We start from the raw sequence: 19,405 nt of genomic DNA on the forward strand, positions 1-19,405 counted from the left end.
TGCGAACAACGTCCAGAGTTACTTCCTCTTTGATATCGAACAGCTGAGACGACGAGACGATGGCAGCGAGAAAACGTGCGACCGCTAACCCAGTGGAATCAAAACCTGCTTCTACAAAAGAAGTGACAGAAGATGTCATTAAGACTGACAATGACATGTCATTTCAAGAGAAAATAGAGTATATAGATCAGGAAATTCGCAAGCTTCACGTCTTCTGTGTCAACTCTGGCTACAGCTCATCTCAGATTGAGAGATTTGTCGACCCCTTCACTCAGTCGATAAAATCCGTGAACAGGGAACGATGGACACGACGAGCGATACGTCTTGCAATCTTCGTCGTTGTTGCTGCTGCCTTGTTCTATATCGACCCAGTCTACAAGCTGATGTGTGTTGTTGGAAAGAAAAGCGCAATCTCTGTAAGTATCAACAATAACATGCTGACATGTTTAGGTCTAACCATGCTAGCCAGGAGCTCACTGTCAGATAAATTGATAAATAGAGAATCTCACCCAAGTGTCTTTTGATATCAAATATATCAACTCGTGTTGAAAAATTCTGAGGCTTGCCGAGGATATTTGCCACTTTTATCAACGAGTGTTGATATGTTTGATTATAAAAGACACGAGGGTGAGATTTTATTTATTTCAATTTTATGACAGTAATTAGCAGTGTCTTCAGTGTAAAAAGTACTTCTAACAGCTTCAGTAGCAGAGGCATTAGTGATGTCATTTGATTGTGACAGTGTAGATATAGCTTGATCTCATCCAAGCTGATATCTCCTGTGGGAGCCAGTTGTGGATGATAAACACAATTATAACGATGTTGATGAAGCTTTAGAGCCATATCAAGATTTATTACCCTTAGTAGGTTAGAAATAACCAAGTTAATAAAAATGGTATGCGTATAACGGCAAATATCACTTCAAGTGCACCCAGGGTATTGTTTACATCATTGTTGACATTTTTTTAATCTTATTGTGACGTAAGATCGGAATGATGTCTCACTAGAAATGATGTCTCACTAGAAATGATGTCATACCTGCAGATTGTTCAAATCTTTCGGGAATTGTGGTTTACAAAAGACGGTGGTCACGATCAATGCACTTTTCTAAAGGGAAGTTCAAAGGATTAAGAGATAATCGGCAATTATTACACTCACATGTGTGTCATACGATAACTGGTATAATGATCAGTAACTATGCTTAATTTTGTTATATTATTTTCATAATTAACACCAGTAGAGACGTTTTTGTGCTACATGCAGACATCCATGGTCCCCTGACTGGCAGTCATGCCTACGTGTGACCCCCTCTCAGGTGGTCCCTTGTACATGTAACAGGGACCCGTCCTGCGTACACTTGGTGGAATTAACTCATCTTGTCTATGAATAGTGTGCATGTTACAAAGTCCTAATATCCGTACTCGTCCTATTAAATCATGATGGTGCTATATGTTGTATCAGACAGTAGCCAGCATGTCCAATATGCAATCCTTTGGCCTTCAGTTATATGTCTAGGGCACTAATAATGCTAATTGCAGTGTTAATCATGTTTATGGTGAGCAGTTAATGAGTAAGGCAATGATCTGTGACGTAACATGCCCGATTCAATTCTCAAACCAAAACAATAGATCTTTGCACAGCGAAGCTGACAATGAATATGCTGCACAGAGTAAACTGGCTTCAGTCATGTTTTCTATGAGAGGGAAATTGAAGAGAAAGCTCATATGAGTTACAAAATACTGATTTCCAGCTTGATTACATTGGAAGTTTGTGTGCATTAAAGCCTCGATTACACCATGAATATGACTCGGACTGATCAGTCGTGTTCCTTGCGGCCAGGCTAATACCTGTGTCACATCATACACAGACTATTCATGTGTTTTTCATCTGTTTCATTTAGGACGAGTCGATACATTTAGATACACATATTTCATGAAATGTTTAACTTTCATTGAGAAAATATCCTAAAACATGAAAAAATATTGCCATTTGTGTATTTATCCTCCACTTGATGTCATCGAAACCTTACAAGCTGATGATATGGTCACATGATAAGCCTATTCCCACGGGTGTGGTCACTGGATGAGAAATGTTCTCTTGTGGCTTAAGGTGAGCAGAGCCAAGTAACCTCGGGTGTTATCGGCTATTGTGGACAAACAAAGGTTCATAACATACTTTTCCTTAAACTAATGAGAGAGGTTGATGAATGCATGATCTGTAAATGTTGGCATGTATGAATATGGAAAATATGTACCTCATTCAGGACCATGATGACCCAACTTTGTTATATTAGGGTATTTTAATAATATTTGTTATGATATGATAGCGATTTGAAGGTGAGCTACATGGCCTCCAACATAAGCAGTACCAATGGTCACACCAAAATAGATTTAGAAATTAGGGTTTGAGAATGATGATGTAGGCAGTTATTTATGGCTGACTCACCTTTCAGGGTAGACAAGTCTTCCATTGTCAACATGGCTTTGTGTAAATTGACTCAGCTGTTTGAACAGCAGAGAGCCGGTACAGTAGCTGTATTTGATGATGAGCATGTTGATACGATATGATGACTATTTTTTAGCCGACTCTGGTTTACAAATAGGTGAAATGAAAAACAACTTGAGGTTTTATCAATGCTGTTCATAAGTAATGGTAAATAATATGTATAAAAAGCTTTATTCTAACAACAACAAAATTATCTTGTTGCCATGTTAACATTTTTAAGAGCTTTTTTCCCACATACATTTGTAATCCGGGGGCCCCTTAAATCTTTGACTTTGACATTGGGATCTGACAACCTGGATAAAAATATGTCTTCTTTTCAAGGGGTTTTATCATTCAATTATGTGAATTTGTTTTCAAATGTCCATTTGTCAATGAAGTACTTAAGATGTTTAAAACCTGCATCAATACATACCAGATATGTGGAACGCTGTGAGGATTCAGGATTCAGGTTATATTTGACATTGATTTGTTTTAGCTTTTCTATGTTCATGATGTTAAAACATATTGATGAAAGTTACCATGGTTATGGGATCCTTGACAGAATGCTAATCTTAAACCTTGACCCCTGAAACCTGTAAGAATAAAATACTACAGCATAAAAACATGTTAATTCATGCTTTTTCAAATATTGTACACTGTAGGAAACACTAAACATGCGGCATTTTGTACAACGGTCATTTCGTAATGTACTGCATTGAGACTTAATAATTATGATACAATTACAACATTAATTTATCTGATAGTTCTTCGGCATGTTCAGGATGCATGCACCAAGGTTTTTTTAAACTCATAAAATATTGAAGTTACGCTAAATCAAGTACCATATTTGCAAATTGTTAAAATTTAGAACTACAATATAGTGCAAATGATATAAAATGTTTGAAAGCAAGCTATTTACCAGTCTCCAAAAATATGTCTACAACAATGGCATAAATATGAAATAATCAAATATACTTTTGATTAGTTGTGATATGAAACAGATATGGCAAACAAACTCATAAAACATATAAATGGTTGTATACCACGTAGAAGCAATATGCAAGTGTTTGTTAACAAATTATAAGCTTCCCTGTTTGTAAGGAAACTGGAGAGATATCCTAGTGAGTGATCAATGGTGATGAGGAAGTTAAATTGTGTGACAGTGTGTGTTTTCCTGGTTTTACATCTGTAGTGGGCATCACTGTACAAGGATTACATGGATTATTGACTCAGGTGGGGTGTTCCTGGGCAAAGCCTTTACCCTTATATTTTTTTAAGTTGGTTAGTGAGACTGAACTGCCAAAAAAAATGGAATTGGAAAAGAAAATATGATGACTACTTTTTACCGGACTCTGTTTTACAATTAGGTGAAATGAAAAAAACCCTTGAGGTTTTATCAATGCTGTTCATAAGAAATGGTAAATAATATGTATGAAAACCTTTATTCTAACAAACAAAATTAAAAAATATCTTTTGATAAGTTGCCATGTTAATAGTTTGAAAAGATTTTTTTTTCATTCATTTGTAATCCAAGGCCCCTTAAATCTTAGACTTTGACCTTGGGATCTGACAACCTGGGCCCCTAACTTTATACTTAATTTGACCACTGTGAAACATGTACAAAAAAGTTTGTTAGTAAGGCCTTAAAACAAACTGGTGCGTTTCCATTACCAGACCAACCCTAATTTCTTTTCAGTGGTATTTTTTTCTATTTGTGACAAAGAGTACACATTCTTTAGAAGTCAATCTACCCTATTTTATAAATATATTATCGAAATCACTACATTATTTTTTTATTATGCCTCAATGAGAATTCATCACTTTATTCTATAAACATGATAAACCACATGATAAACATGATATGTGGTTTCCAAAATCCAAAAAAGTTTCTCCTTTGGCATCTGACTTGACGAAATACCCAGGACACTTATTACAGTGATTACAGTATAACAATGTACTCACTGCATGATAAGTGTGACAGTCTACTAACCATAAACATATTTGATAAATAAAAAACCCTGATAAAAAATGTTGTTCTTTTGTATTGTGAATGTTAAGTTGAGTCAATAATCTTAGGTACTGATGCTGAGAGAAATGGTTGGTTGGGTAGCCTAGTGGTTACAGCACATGCCATCAAACAGTTTGCATCTTCCCCGGGAAAGGTTGTTAACTGACTATAAAGTCCAGTTTCCACCCTTGCCGAACTAGGCAGGAATTATGGAGTTATATTTTGGCACTGTCCAATCAAAATTGCGTAACAAATTCAACCTCCAGTTCATAAACTGCCTTGCAGAATTCGGTCAATTGCAGGACTTACAAAGCATGTGTACCGTCAACTTAGTGTCAACAGTTATTTTCCAAATCTTTTTTGTTTGTTACAACTGCAAGTGATGTCAGAGTGGGAATCTGATTGGTCAATAGAAGGGACATAACTAGTAATAGCCACTGGTGGCGCTACGATCTTACCTAGAAATTCCGGCCTAGTTTGGCAAGGGTGGAAACTGGACTTTAACAGTCAGTTAACTCCCTTGCCTTGGGTAGATGTTATACAACAAGATGATAAAACACATAAAGACTTGTTAGTCCAGCCAAAATATAACTCCATAATTCCAGCCTAGTTCGGCAAGGGTGGAAGCTGGACTTTAACAGTCAGTTAACTCCCTTGCCTCAGGAAGATGTGGTTGGTGGAGTAGCCTAGTGGTTACAGCACTAGCCATCATCTAGTTTGATTCCCTACAAGTCTATACTTGTTTTCTCCCTCAGTACCAGATATTGCTTAAAGTTGGGTAAAAATCCACACTCTAAAGTTTTCATCTCTGCAGAATTAACAACAATCTGAAGAACTGATATGATCGAAAATTTATTGGATAATTTCTTCTTGGAGAATCTTTTGACAATGGAACAATTTAAATTGAACTCAATTCCAGCACATCACCATGTGAACATGTTGAACAAAGGTCACTGATGAACTAAACAGAATTTACTGCTTGGTTATTGTTCATCTGGCAGATTTGATCACTCTTCATTACCGACAGGTTTAATATGGGGCTACCAAGGGATGGTCCTTCATCCGTGTGCTAGGTTTATGACTTCAAAAGTACAAAAAATGAAAACTTGCTGTAGAGCAGTATATATATTTGGCTTGAATATTGATTGGCCAATTGACCCTTGAGACTTGACCTGCCAAAATGATGGGTCAGGTTCAGACTAAGGAATCAGAAACTACAGGGTGGGGGGCAATTTTCTTCAGATATGGAGGGTCATTTCTTTTGTTTTTCAGGGGTCATTGACATGGGCCCCCCTGGCAACTTGTAGTACTGTTATGAACTAATATACACAACACACTACCAACATAAGCATGACAGGGAATGTGTAACTTATGCATGGTAAAGCTGTCAAATATACAGGATTACCATGGTATACATCACTTAACATAAAAGTGTTCTTTTGGATCATCATGATGATTTCGGAATTGACTTCAACATTTTGTGTTTATCATGTTTATGAAGGTATAAATGTTAAGAGTGGTGTATACCTTTTTTTAACTCCAAAACATATTGAGGTTTACTCTTATAATAAATACGTCAGCAATAATAACGTCACAGGTATTCAGCAACCCGTGTTTGCCGTAAAGGGCGACAATGCTTGTCATAAGAGGTGACTAAGGGGATCGGGTGGTCAGGCTGCTGACATGGTTGATGCATGTCATCGATCCCAATTGCATTGATCGATGCTCATGATATCAATCACTGGATTGTCTAGACCAGACTTGATTATTTACAGACCGCCGTCATATAGCTGGAATATTGCTGAGTGTGGCGGTAAACAACAAATAAACAAACAACACAAAATCAGTGACTTTGATTAACACAAAATTGCAAGCACGAGACCCACCCTCTCTTTTTGTCAGGAAACAGAAGTCAGCTTGTGGGTGTGACCTATTTATTCAAAGTTTATGGTCAGATAAATGCAAAAACAATTACTTGGTTAGCCAATCAAATGCCATGAATTCACTTGCGATATGTTTAAAAAATTGAAATCGACGATGACATTATTTCATTTTATTATGTCATCTGGTTCTTTGTTGATTGTAACTAAAAACTAATGAAACTGAATTATTATGTTACTAACCATTTTTACCATGTTAACCATACACTAGCCCCCTAAATATTGACAGTACTGGTGACACCCCCCTGTGTTGCCCCTCACAGTGGCAGTGCCAGTTTCATGCTTGAGTGACCTTCAGGAGATAACACTGATCAATATGGACACAAGGGTTGCTCCCTTTTCGGGAATCTGGATCAATAAAGATTGTAATCAGGTTTATGAATATTTCGGTATTCAGTTAATCCGGTTTCACCGTTTCATTTATCCCCCCCATATAACTACTCAACAACTACTTGTTCAATGCCGTTGCCACACGTGTCAACCTATTTTGACATTAGTGCTGTGAGAATGCTGCAACAGATTGTTGTTTTTTAAATCAATACTCACATAAACAGATACAGTCCCAGAAATAGAACCGTAATGACTTTGAGCAGCTGTGATTGCAATGTGAATATTGCAATATGCATGACATTAACTTTTATGATTATGTGACCTAATTAGCCCTTCAAGGACAAGTGGCTGGGTTTATCAAAAAGTGTCTTTGCTGTATACAGTTTTGTTGTTTTATTTCTTGGTTTACAGATTCGTCGTCCCTAAATTGCACAAATGTGGAGTATGGTGAAATTTATGAAGACATGGTATTATTTTCCTCCTTAGTCTGCTAATGCATTTCACTAAAGGGAAGACCCGTTAAGATCTGGGGTAGAATAGGTCTTCAGCAACCCATGCTTGCTGTAAAAAGCAACTATGCTTGTCATAAGAGGCGACTAACAGGATCGGGTGGTCAGGCTCGCTGACTTGGTTGATGCATGTCATCATATCCCAATTGCGTGGATTGATCCAGCACTTGATTATTTACAGACATTGCTGAGGGCAGCTTTAAACAACAACAACGTCCAGACTCGATTTTTTACAGACTGCCGTCATGTAGCTGTAATATTGCTGTGTGCGACATTAAACAACAACAGTATAGGGAAATAATAGTGTTGTGGGCAAAGGTCATGTTTGAGGCCTGTAACCATGTATGTTAAACAACAACAACGTCCAGACTTGATTATTTACAGACTGCCGTCATGTAGCTGTAATATTGCTGTGTGCGACATTAAACAACAACAGTATAGGGAAATAATAGTGTTGTGGGCAAAGGTCATGTTTGAGGCCTGTAACATCAATAATATAAGAGAGAGTATGTCTGTAATGGTTGTCACAGCTGCTGTTGGTTCCAGAAGGTTGGCTTTAATAATTGTAGAAGTGTTTTATGTTTATATTGTTAGCCTATCGACTGTCAGTGCCTATACTGTTTTATGCATATTTTTTCCGAACAGTGTCCCTGTGTAGTCAAGCAAAAATCTGTGAACCAAAAACACTTATTATAAAAATCATAATACAGCAATTAATTGATAAAGGGTATTGTTATTGAGCACGTTGAGCTTACGATGACATTCATGATCAAACATGTCCATTTCGCATGGGAAGTAAAAGGTATTATAGAGTCGTTTCAACTTGCTCAACATTTTTGTTCACTTTAATTACACATGATGGTTTATATCGTTTTGGTAGTGTACTCTGTGATCCTGTGACAAGTTTGGGTTTCCTTGTGTCTGCTTTGCCCCTGCACATCTCATCCTATCAGTATCAATACTATCAAGATTGAGTTTTCTTGCTGATCTAAACCTCTGAAACATCCCTAACTGTTCATTAAGTATTGGAGAAAACACGCTTACGAGGTTTTGGTAGACAGAGCATGCCCTGGGGGTCGGGAAAAACCAAGAAGCCCCCACGGTTTTTCCTTCTCCCCAGGGCATGCTCTGTCTAACAAAACCGAGGGAAAGTGATTTTCCATACTTTAATATAAACCAAAAAAAGAAACTTAAAACAACATTTATCAACATTTTTATGTTTCGAACATACTTTCCATAAACCTTAGGAAACACGTGTAAAATATCTGTCGCTGGCGTACGGATCTTGAAAAGGACATTCTAAAAACCAGAGAGGCTTATCAACACCTCTGTAGCCTCGTGGTACACTCACTGGGCTACAGATATGAAGTTTGCGAGCTCGAAAGAAAACATTTGTCAATTGATTTTACATTTCATTACATGTTACAATCTGAACGGAAGTTATATTTATAAAATACCCAATACCCAGGACATTTTAATCCCTGGGATATTATAGCAAATATGACATGAATACCCTATAAAATCCCTGGGATATTATATACCGGTAAAATCCCAGGGACATTACAACGTTTATGAGATTTAACCCGACTGGAAAGCAAAACTTCATAATAGGTTTTAAGGCCAAAAGAAAGAAGTCTCTTACTTAATAGCGATCCCAATAAATAGGTTTATAATACAGGTAGCAGCATGCTCTCACCATGCATTCTACCAGTGGATGGGTTGGGGCTGGTCACATTAGATTCAAAGGAGCAGTTATTAATGCTAGTTACATTAATTAGCATCAGCATACCACGTAATACTTTATATCACATTTAATTAGCATGATTAGATTGTTCGAGGAATAATTTATACATTAAAATTTGTTTCCAAATATATTACTGAAAAGAAATTAGGGACCATACAATTTGTTGTTGATGTCCAATTTTTAACGTTTATGCATCGCTTTAATATTCAGTTTCAAGGTTTAATCATTATTAAACCACAGAAATAGCCCTATTTTTTAAATAGATATACTGTCGCACTGCTTTATTAGCATTGATTAGTAGCATCCAACTTGGCGGATGGGAGTCCGGTATAATGCATGTGTACTGTAATCTTTTATTAGCAATAATGCAGACACGCTGATTAAACACAATTTCCCATTCTTGCAAAACAGAATTTACAATCTATAAACATATCAAGGCTGTACACCTCATCTTACATTTTCTAATGCAGTAAATGACATATTCTGGTCCGTACCAATGAATATAACAGTAGTAATACAATGGATATTGATCTTTGGGTAAGATCATTGACTTTGTCATATGGTATTGATATGCCCAACAACTACGTGCAGTCCAACACTGTGTTTGTAGCTCACCTTGCCTGAGCTTCCTGCATATGGTTAGTGTGTCTTACCTTAGTTAGACAGGGATATCTTCGGGAATTCTGATACATATTGTCTATGGTTACAAATTAATAATTTTAACAAGGGTGTCATAATTATGTTTGTATTTTTAAGAAAAGTGTTCATTACCATTCAAATGAACATTTGAAATGTTACTACCTCGACGTAATAAGCGCCCTGCTCTTATAAGCGCCCACGGCGGTATTTGCGAATATATTGGCTAGTGAACAATCTCATAAGCACCCATTCCAATTGATTAATGTTCACAAGACTTATTTATTTGTGTATAATACGCACTCGTATGTTATATGCACCCTTAATTATGGGCAATTAAATCCTGGAAAAATATATCTGTCGTATATAAACATTTCAGGCTGTCAGCATAAACCACGAAGTTTACGATCTTTCAACTGAAAATAATATTCTAATAAGAGCCCTGAGCGCTTATTACGTCGAATACGGTATTTGATCATAATGTTTGCAATTTTGGCTTTAAGTATTTGGTACATCTTGGAGTAGGATTGTTTAATTAGCAGGGGATGTAGTGCAAGCACACATATTGGTTACAGTGTAAGCAGATTTGGTATTGTGATTTATATATTGTAAACTATTCATGGAGTTATCATTATGAGGCTTATGAGGTAGGCACCATGTACACATTGTGTATGGTGCCTGTTTCCTGAAATATGGGGGCATGGGTGGCCCAGTTGTTAGGCACTGCCATTCGCTGTGGAAAGGTGCGTCGTGTTGGCCCGCCAGAATCCTATGATCGAGTGTGCAAATCCTGGTTCACTTTGATAATGTTTCTAGGTTTGTCAACACCATACCATGCTCGTGAGTTTCACCAAAGTGATAAATGTCTGAGACCTGAATCACTCAGGGCTTTCCTTCCACATTAAGCTGACATGCCATGATATAACTAGAATAATATTCAACTCACTCACTCACTCACTCACTCACTCACTCACTCACTCACTCACTCACTCACTCACTCACTCACTCACTCTTTAAAGATGGACATGGTCATGATGAACGTAAACTGTTTTGGGTTATCATGGTTATTTCTATGAAGAGAGAAATACACATCAAGATGTGAAATGGATTTATTGAATGATATGTATTACATGGGCAGATACAGAGGGGGGGTGCGGGGGTGCGCACCCCACTTTTTATTTTGAAAAAAAATCTTTATTTCTGTATAAATTACCACCAAAGACAATAAATAGATCTTAATTGTGCACCCCCCCTTTTCAAAAAATCTGTATCCGCCCATGTGTTATGTCGTGATCTAACAAATAGTTGAATATTAAAAGATGTTTATGTTTTGATAAAATTCATGTCTTAGCCTAGGTGGCAAACAAGAGAGTTGAATACAAAATAGGAAACGTGGAAATACAATAGTATCACCACCATAGTGAAATAACACTTAATGTCAGAACTACTTTCAATCTATCTCAATGACACTGTCACTCATGAAAATCTCAAAAGTCAAATATCCCCCATATACATATAGTATTGCAGTTGGAATCATCATCCATATCCTTTGTGTTATGTGTTATGTGATATGTGTTGTATTGTGGCCAGTGTATCAGGAAACGTATCATACTGGACCTTCCATATTGTTGCACCCCTAATCAGCGTTACTCATCACAATGTATTGTGGCCAGTGTATCAGGAAACGTATCATACTGGACCTACCTTATTGTTGCACCCCTAATCAGTGTTACTCATCTCAATGTATTGTGGCCAGTGTATCAGGAAACGTATCATACTGGACCTACCTTATTGTTGCACCCCTAATCAGTGTTACTCATCTCAATGTATTGTGACCAGTGTATCAGGAAACGTATCATACTGGACCTACCTTATTGTTGCACCCCTAATCAGCGTTACTCATCACAATGTATTGTGACCAGTGTATCAGGAAACGTATCATACTGGACCTACCTTATTGTTGCACCCCTAATCAGTGTTACTCATCACAATGTATTGTGGCCAGTGTATCAGGAAACATATCATATTGGACCTTCCATATTGTTGCACCCCTAATCAGTGTTACTCATCACAATGTATTGTGACCAGTGTATCAGGAAACGTATCATCCTGGACCTTCCTTATTGTTGCACCCCTAATCAGTGTTACTCATCACAATGTATTGTGGCCAGTGTATCAGGAAACGTATCATACTGGACCTACCTTATTGTTGCACCCCTAATCAGTGTTACTCATCTCAATGTATTGTGGCCAGTGTATCAGGAAACGTATCATACTGGACCTACCTTATTGTTGCACCCCTAATCAGTGTTACTCATCTCAATGTATTGTGTCCTACAGGTGTTGCCAGTATGGGACTGGACCAAGATCTACCACTCGTCCTGCCTTGTGGACAACCCTCTCTACACCGGTGGGCAGCTCACGTCGGAGGATTGTGAGGTGAGGACTGCTCGGGAGAGTTGATATTGCTCACAATTATCACAGCATTACTCGTATCCATACCCCATGGAGATTCCAGGGAAGACGAGGTCCCCAGTATCCTCTGCTTGTCATCAGTTACTGGATGGCCTGGTCCACACTCAATTATTCAGATTTACACACTGCATTGATGTTGGAATATTGTTGACTGTGGTTAAAGCATACCTTGCCATGCCAAAGGCCTGGGTTTGATTCCCAAATGGGTATAATGTGAGAAGCCAATTTCTGGTTTCCCCTGCTGTTATTTTGCTTGAATATCACTAAGGGCAGCAAGATATCACTCACTCACTCACTCACTCACTCACTCACTCACTCACTCACTCACTCACTAATATTGCTAAAAGCGGCGTAAAACCATACTCATTCACTCACTCACTCACTCAATCATGTTGATTATTGGAGCCATCTGATGAATCCATTGTTAATAATCTTGGACAAAAAACACTTTGCAGATGGTTCATTTTGGGGAAACACTATTCATATAGGCAATACACCATTCATACCATCATTTATTAATCCAGACAATTTAGTGTTTATCATTAGTGCTGTCCATATGAGCAGACTTTGAGTTTTTATATACAGGACAAAAACAGTTAGGGATCGTGAATATTTTGGGGGATATTTTTTGTAGTGAAGATGGAGCATACAATTTCTGAAAAATACCCCTGATATATTCATGACCCCTAACTTTTTTTGTTCCAAATATATCCTGAGAACTCAGTGACGTACATTTGGCAGGTGGTAGATGTGGATACATGTTTTCTTGTAATGGCAGATGTGCGAGAGTCTGACTGGCATTGAACGAGTGTCGAGTTTGGAGAAGGAAGATATACTAGACCTGTACTTGAAAAGGGATCACCCGGTCATTGTCGAGGACGGGACCAGGGGATGGCTTACTCCAGACGAATACAGCATTGCCAAGATAGCTGAGGTGAGTTGACTGGTCAGTGAATCAGGAATACCCTGAAGTGAGATTTTTGCATTATGAGAATGTTCAGGATATGATTAAGTCAAATTTAATAATCTACTCAGAACTCATGGGGGACATTGAACCCGATGTTGTCAGAGTGTTTGGAATTTCTGCTATCTACCTGATTTATCTGATTGCACAACTTCTTGTGAAAAATAACGATTACTGTATTCGACGTAATAAGCGCCCAGGGCGCTCTCAAAATTAGGAATAGGGGGCTCTTATTGGAATATTATTTTGGTCGAAAAAACAGTTGAAAGATTCATTTCGTTGTTTATGCTGAAGGCCTGAACTGTTTATATACGACAGATATATTTTTCCAGAATTTAATTGCCCATAATTAAGGGTGCATATAACACACGAGTGTGTATCATACACAAATAAATAAGTCTTGTGTACATTGATCAATCGGAAAGAGTGCTATTTGGGATTGTTCAGCTGCCAATATATTAGCAAAGATCACCGTGGGCGCTTATTAGAGCGGGGCGCTTATTAGTCGAATACGGTATATTTTGCAATGTTTATTCCAGCTGTTACAAGTGTGTGAACCATTATGAACACAAAAGGTGGGGATCGTGAATATTTTTGGAAATATTTTTTTTGTAATGAAGACTGAGCACACAATTTCATAAAAATATCCCCAAAATATTCATGGTCCTGAAATTGTTTTGCTCAGTAGTGATTCTTGTACACAGGCATACCAGTTGAGCCGTGTGTTGAGAGAGCATAGCAGCTGTGGCTTCAGCAGCAATCTCCGCCAACAGTACAAGGAGCACCGCAAGCTCCTCAACAAGGCAGCCAAAGGGGAAGTCAGCAACTACTTCGCACACTGGTAGGTGGGGTGAGTGAGTGAGTGAGTTGGGTTTAACGCCGCATTTAACAGTATTTCTGTTATATCACGGCGTGTCAGCTTAATGTGGGAGGAAAGCCCGAAGTGATGCAAGTCTCAGATGTTTACCACTTCGGTGAAACCCACGAGCACGGGTATGGTGCTGACAAACCTAGAAACATAATCGGGGCGAACCGGATTTGAACCCTCAATCATAGGTTTCTGGCGTGCCCAAGGGACGCAACTCTGCACAGCGAATCGCGGCGCCTTCGATGACTGGGCCACCTGTGCCCCCCACTGGTAGGTGGAATCACTCTACCTGTACTCAGTTCACAATTTGGATTTCTGTTAAACATTTCTGCTGGTCATGTTTTGTGTTCACTGCCAACTCAAACTGTTTGAATCAGAAGTGTTTTTAACGACATATTTTAAGTCTGTTGATCGCTGACGTGGAGCAGTGCAGTTGAGATCCTGTGATATGTTTATGATCCAGTTATATGTTTCAAGTTTAAGGTTAGACAAAGTGATTCAGGTTAGAGGCAATCTAACAGCAATCCATCTCTGGACATGTGTGGATGTGTGGTATATTTTGTTGTTTAACTCCATACTCAACAATAGTCCACCTATATAACGGCAGTCTGCATATAATCAAGTCTGGTCTACACAATCAGTGACTTACATGATCATTGATCTATGAAACTGGGATACAATGACATGCATCAAGCAAGTCAGCGAGCCTGACCACCTGATTGTGTTAGTTGCCCCTTACGACAAGCATAGTCATCTTTTATGGAAAGCATATATTGCTGAAGACCTATTCTACCACAGATCTTCAGGGGTCGTTGCCCTGATGGACAGTTGACTCACTATTTGCATGTAACATAGGTAATACTGGTTCTTTTGTAGCCTGCCTACAGAACCTGAAACAAATATGTCTAATAAAGCCTATGCAAGTCTATAATATTTGGTAAATCTAGGTTACTGCAGTTTCTGAAAATGAAGAGTCTCTGGGCTCCTTTTTATTATATTTTATGAAGATGTTTTACAACTGTTTTTCTGTCAAATATTCAAAAACTAGATTTTCTGTGGGTTTGTGGTCAAGACTATTCACATGTATCTCTGAAATGAATTAAGGACCAGCTTTAGGTGTACCGTTGTTATCAGCTTTGTTTTCTTAGCTTCCATTGATATATTTATGATTCAGGGAGAACTGTTTCCCGGATGCTGCCAAGGCGTTCCGATATCTCTACAAGCGGCCCTACTTCCTGCCTCCTACAGTGGAGATTGGCATCAACAACCATGTCTTCATAGCTTCCAATTATACAGGGAAAGTCCCCAAACGAGTAAGCTTCACATTCTTTTAGGATCATCTCAACAGAGTTTTGTGTTTGTCTTACCATGGCATGCGATACATCAAATTACATTATTTACATCTTACTCTGAAAAACTTTGTGTCCTTGAAACAGAATGAAAGTAGTTCCGGCATAAAGTGTTATTTCACTGAAGTGAGCTCTCAGTTATATTTTTCCAGTTTAAATACAGTATTTCATTACTAAATACATATTTAAACACACCATTCTGCTACCCCAGATATATATTGAATAACCCCCCTCCCACTGCTGTTGTTGTACAGATAGATATGTCGCAGTCGATGTTGGTGTTGGCGCAGGTGAAGGGGTCAATGCAGGTGACGGTGCGGCCACGGGATCCCTGCAATACTGTCTGCGAGAGCATGACAGAGACACTAAAAGAGGGAGAGATATGTAAGTTGTGGTGTGCTTGATGGCAACGTGATCGAAGGTGTTGTAACGCGACGTACAGTTTGCAAGAACCGTGCCAGAACCAACAGGTCATGGGTTCAAGCCCCTTATTTCCCTTGATTACCATCCTTGGGCTGATGGCACCATACCGGAACATATGTTTTTCACTAAAGTGATAAACATCTACAATGATCACATTTTAGACTTGGGCGGTCGGGTAGCCTATTGGTTAAAGCGTTCGCTCTTCACGCCGAAGACCCGGGTTCGATTCCCGCCATGGGTACAATGTGTGAAGCCCATTTCTCGTGTTCCCCGCCGTGATATTTCTGGAATATTGCTGAAAGCGGCGTGAAACCATACTCACTCACTCACTCATTTTAGACTTTCCTCCCACCGTAAGGATTCTGGGTTAGATCTGTGTTGGTTTTAAGAGGCGAGCACATCAGTTGGGTGGTCAGGCTCGGTGACTTGGTTGATAGCGTGTCACCTTACCCCGGGTGGCATAGGTTGTTGCTCACAATATCAATCACTGGATTGTCTGATCCAGACTTGATTATTTACTGTGTGGTGAGATGTTAACAAAGTTTTCCCTCCACATTGATTTGACACACCATGAAGTAACTGAGTCACCACTATAAAGAGTTGACATTGTTGAACGAAGCATGGCAGCTATTACATCATAACAATGTCACAACTTATGTTTTATGTTCCAGTCGTGGCGACAGACTTGCTGTGGTCGTTAGAGTACATTCCATATGCAAAGGATGAGAGCATATCAATCGGCCTCGGAGGTTCATTCGACTAGAACTGTGCTGCCGCAACTCCTTGATCTTCCAACCGAAATAGCTTGCTAGGTGTTGTTGCTCTCTGTTGTTAAGTTTAGTGCTCAAATGTTCAATATTTACGTCATGCTTCAGTGTGTGCTAGTTCCAGGGTATTCAGTGAGAATGTGGCCTGTTTTTGGTATTGTATTTACTGCCAGGTAACTACGAAAAACAGACAATTAGGAATAAACGGATAAGTAGTAGGGCTGGGATGGGTAACTCGAGTACTCGGGTCAGGTAGGTACTGAGTAGGACCTGGGTACCCACTACTCAGACCCGTGGTTAGTCACATGATAATATTGTTTAATGCAAAAATTATCTAGAACTCTGTTGACACTGTAAGTGACAAATGTTCAAATTTCTTTCTGACTATGCACACATTCCTTCTGACTTTATATGTTTGCATAAAGATAAAGCTTCAGTCAACTTCAGCTTATGCATGACCAGATAGGTTTATACAAACGTCAAACATTTCCCAATCAGACATTTTGTACCTAAATTTGGGACCTACAGCGGGTACCCGTTTAGGGTCGGGTAATGGAGGGGTGGGTAGTAAATTGGGACTCGTCCCAGCCCTAATAAGTAGATACATGATTGTGTCCATCAACCACTGCATACTTGTGAAGTCACACATTTCAGTGACTGCAGCTGTCGGTCATTATTCAACTTCTGTTGGTTGGCAGCTGTAGGCTAGTATGCTACTTCAGTAGGTTTACCATGGTAGCATGATTACAAATTTACATTTCTGAACAAAACAATACTTAAATCTTTCCCAATTCTACATTGAAGTCACATTCACCTGTGACACTTGACGTCATACAAGCTGTGCGAGCAACTCAAACATTCCACTGTGTTGATTGTAATTATTATTTTGTTTTGTCAATATATGATTGCCAGTCTTTTTCACTGAGATTTCAACAATTGTTTTTCTCCAAGGTCCATTCATTTTTAGGATTTGGTTATTTGTTAGCTTTGTTTTTTTCCTTGATATCAGAAATACATTAAACATACCACGATATCAGGCATCCAGACTGAATTTTCCTGCTTAGGGCTGTAATGATTAAAGTATTAGTTGTGACATGAAAAGTATATTTATTACATAATCTTGATATGATGAGTATCTTTATAGTCAGGTCTCAGTGTAAACTCAAGTAAACCATGCACAGATTCAGAGGGAGTGTGTACTTGCTTTCATTATGACAAATAAAAAACAAAACTAAATCATTTGGTGGCAGGATTTCAAGAAGAATTACAATTACCGGTAATTGACTAAGTTCTGGCAAACAACATCGTATTGTTTTTCCATCAAATTTTATATGAAGTGCACACCCTTTTCCAAAAAGCTGTATGTGTGCTTGTAAACTTAAGTACTTCTACATACATTTAGAAACTAGTATATAAAACGTCTGTTTCATGCCAGATGTCAGATCCTCTTTCCACTTTTCTCATTACATGACGTCATGGTGTGGTTACTGTGTCACAACACAAGTATCAGCATGTCCCAATACTTCCTTGAATCATGGCAGCCATCATGTGGCGACAGATTGGTGACAAACTCCAGCTCTTCTCATGGGCTATGTAACCTGTATCTGCTGGTCGTCGCAGCCACTGATAGGATTAGTTGTTGAGGAAATTGTGGCCTGATCTTTATTAGAATCTGTCCGTAACTCTATTTCCTGTTTCATCATATAAACATGATGAAGGGGAAGTTGTGTTGTGCTTGTACTTGTCATCTTTCCCAGGCAAGGAAGTTAACTGACTTTTTAAAGTTGCTCAAGTTTTTACATTTTAAACCAAAACTGAGGAGGCATGTTTTATCCAACTTATAAACCATCTAAATGCAAGTAATATTAGAAAAAAATAAGAAAACCTTGTAGTGAAATAATAAATCGTGTCATGGAATAAAAGGAATTAGATAAAAGCGTGCAAGAGAAAAAACACTTGCAGCATGGACCAGCTGGAGTTATGACATGTAAAACTGAACAAGTTTTCATCCCCTGCCCCAGTGGGTCAGTATGAAAACAGTGAGTTACAAAACTTTGCAGTTGCAGGTTCGATTCATGTCATGGCATTTTCACGTAAAAAACATAGTGACTTTAAACCAATCAGAAATGAATATTGTGTTTATATCAAGAGGCCAGTTTATGAAAAGTCAATTGTAAAACCTAGGTATTACAATTGAAATGTAAAACCTCAAAGCAGGTTTAGAAGTTACTCATTTCAAAACCTAGATTTGGAAGAGAACTGCTTCAAACCTGGGTTTGGAAGATGAGCTGGTTGCTAGGTTTACCGAGTTTGTCAGGAACACAATGCAGTATAGGGTAATACGGTGATAGGTTTATGAAGTCAGTCAACTCCCTTGCCTCGGGAAGATGGTACTTGTTGACAGTTTATGTAAATGTAGCATTGCACAATTTCCAGGATAAAATTTCACTGATGAAATTTATTTTAAGATAATTATAATTTGTGTTTGTTTTACAAATGTTTTGAATGGGTTAAGACAAGGATTTTCATGACATGGTTAATACTTTTATGGATAGTTTTATTGATCACCTTGACCACATTTCCATTCAAACACAATGCAGGAGCCCTGAATCTCTGGTTTACACAAATATTTATCATGTGTTTATGTGAACATTGTGTTGATTTTGTTGATTGTGTTGATTTGAAGTTATTTTCCTTGTCCTGTTTGTTGATTTGAGGAAATCCGTTTTTTCAATTGCTTATCATGCTTATTTTACTGTTTTTGTGCACTTATCTGTACAAATGACTTGACTTTTATCTGCACAATTGAAATTTATCATTGTCAGTAGGTGTCAATAAAGAATGCTTAGTTTAAGAACCAATAAAATATGTGTGTTGTTTCCTACGACAGAAGGTGTATGGTGTTGTT

General features: G+C 38.3%; 1 protein-coding gene across 1 annotated transcript; it reads left to right on the forward strand.

Moving 5' to 3' along the window:
- Positions 1-46: 46 nt before the first annotated feature.
- On the forward strand, positions 47-18,968 carry LOC139443448 (uncharacterized). The gene is made up of 7 exons (XM_071224435.1): positions 47-416; positions 11,992-12,090; positions 12,905-13,060; positions 13,795-13,931; positions 15,133-15,271; positions 15,562-15,691; positions 16,402-18,968. The coding sequence occupies exons 1-7, from the start codon at positions 60-62 to the stop codon at positions 16,491-16,493; spliced, it is 1,110 nt and encodes a 369-aa protein (XP_071080536.1). The 5' UTR covers positions 47-59; the 3' UTR covers positions 16,494-18,968.
- Positions 18,969-19,405: the final 437 nt, after the last annotated feature.

This window comes from Haliotis cracherodii, unplaced genomic scaffold (assembly GCF_022045235.1).
Source record: "Haliotis cracherodii isolate W230 unplaced genomic scaffold, xgHalCrac1.p SCAF_5, whole genome shotgun sequence".
Classification (NCBI taxonomy): domain Eukaryota; kingdom Metazoa; phylum Mollusca; class Gastropoda; order Lepetellida; family Haliotidae; genus Haliotis; species Haliotis cracherodii.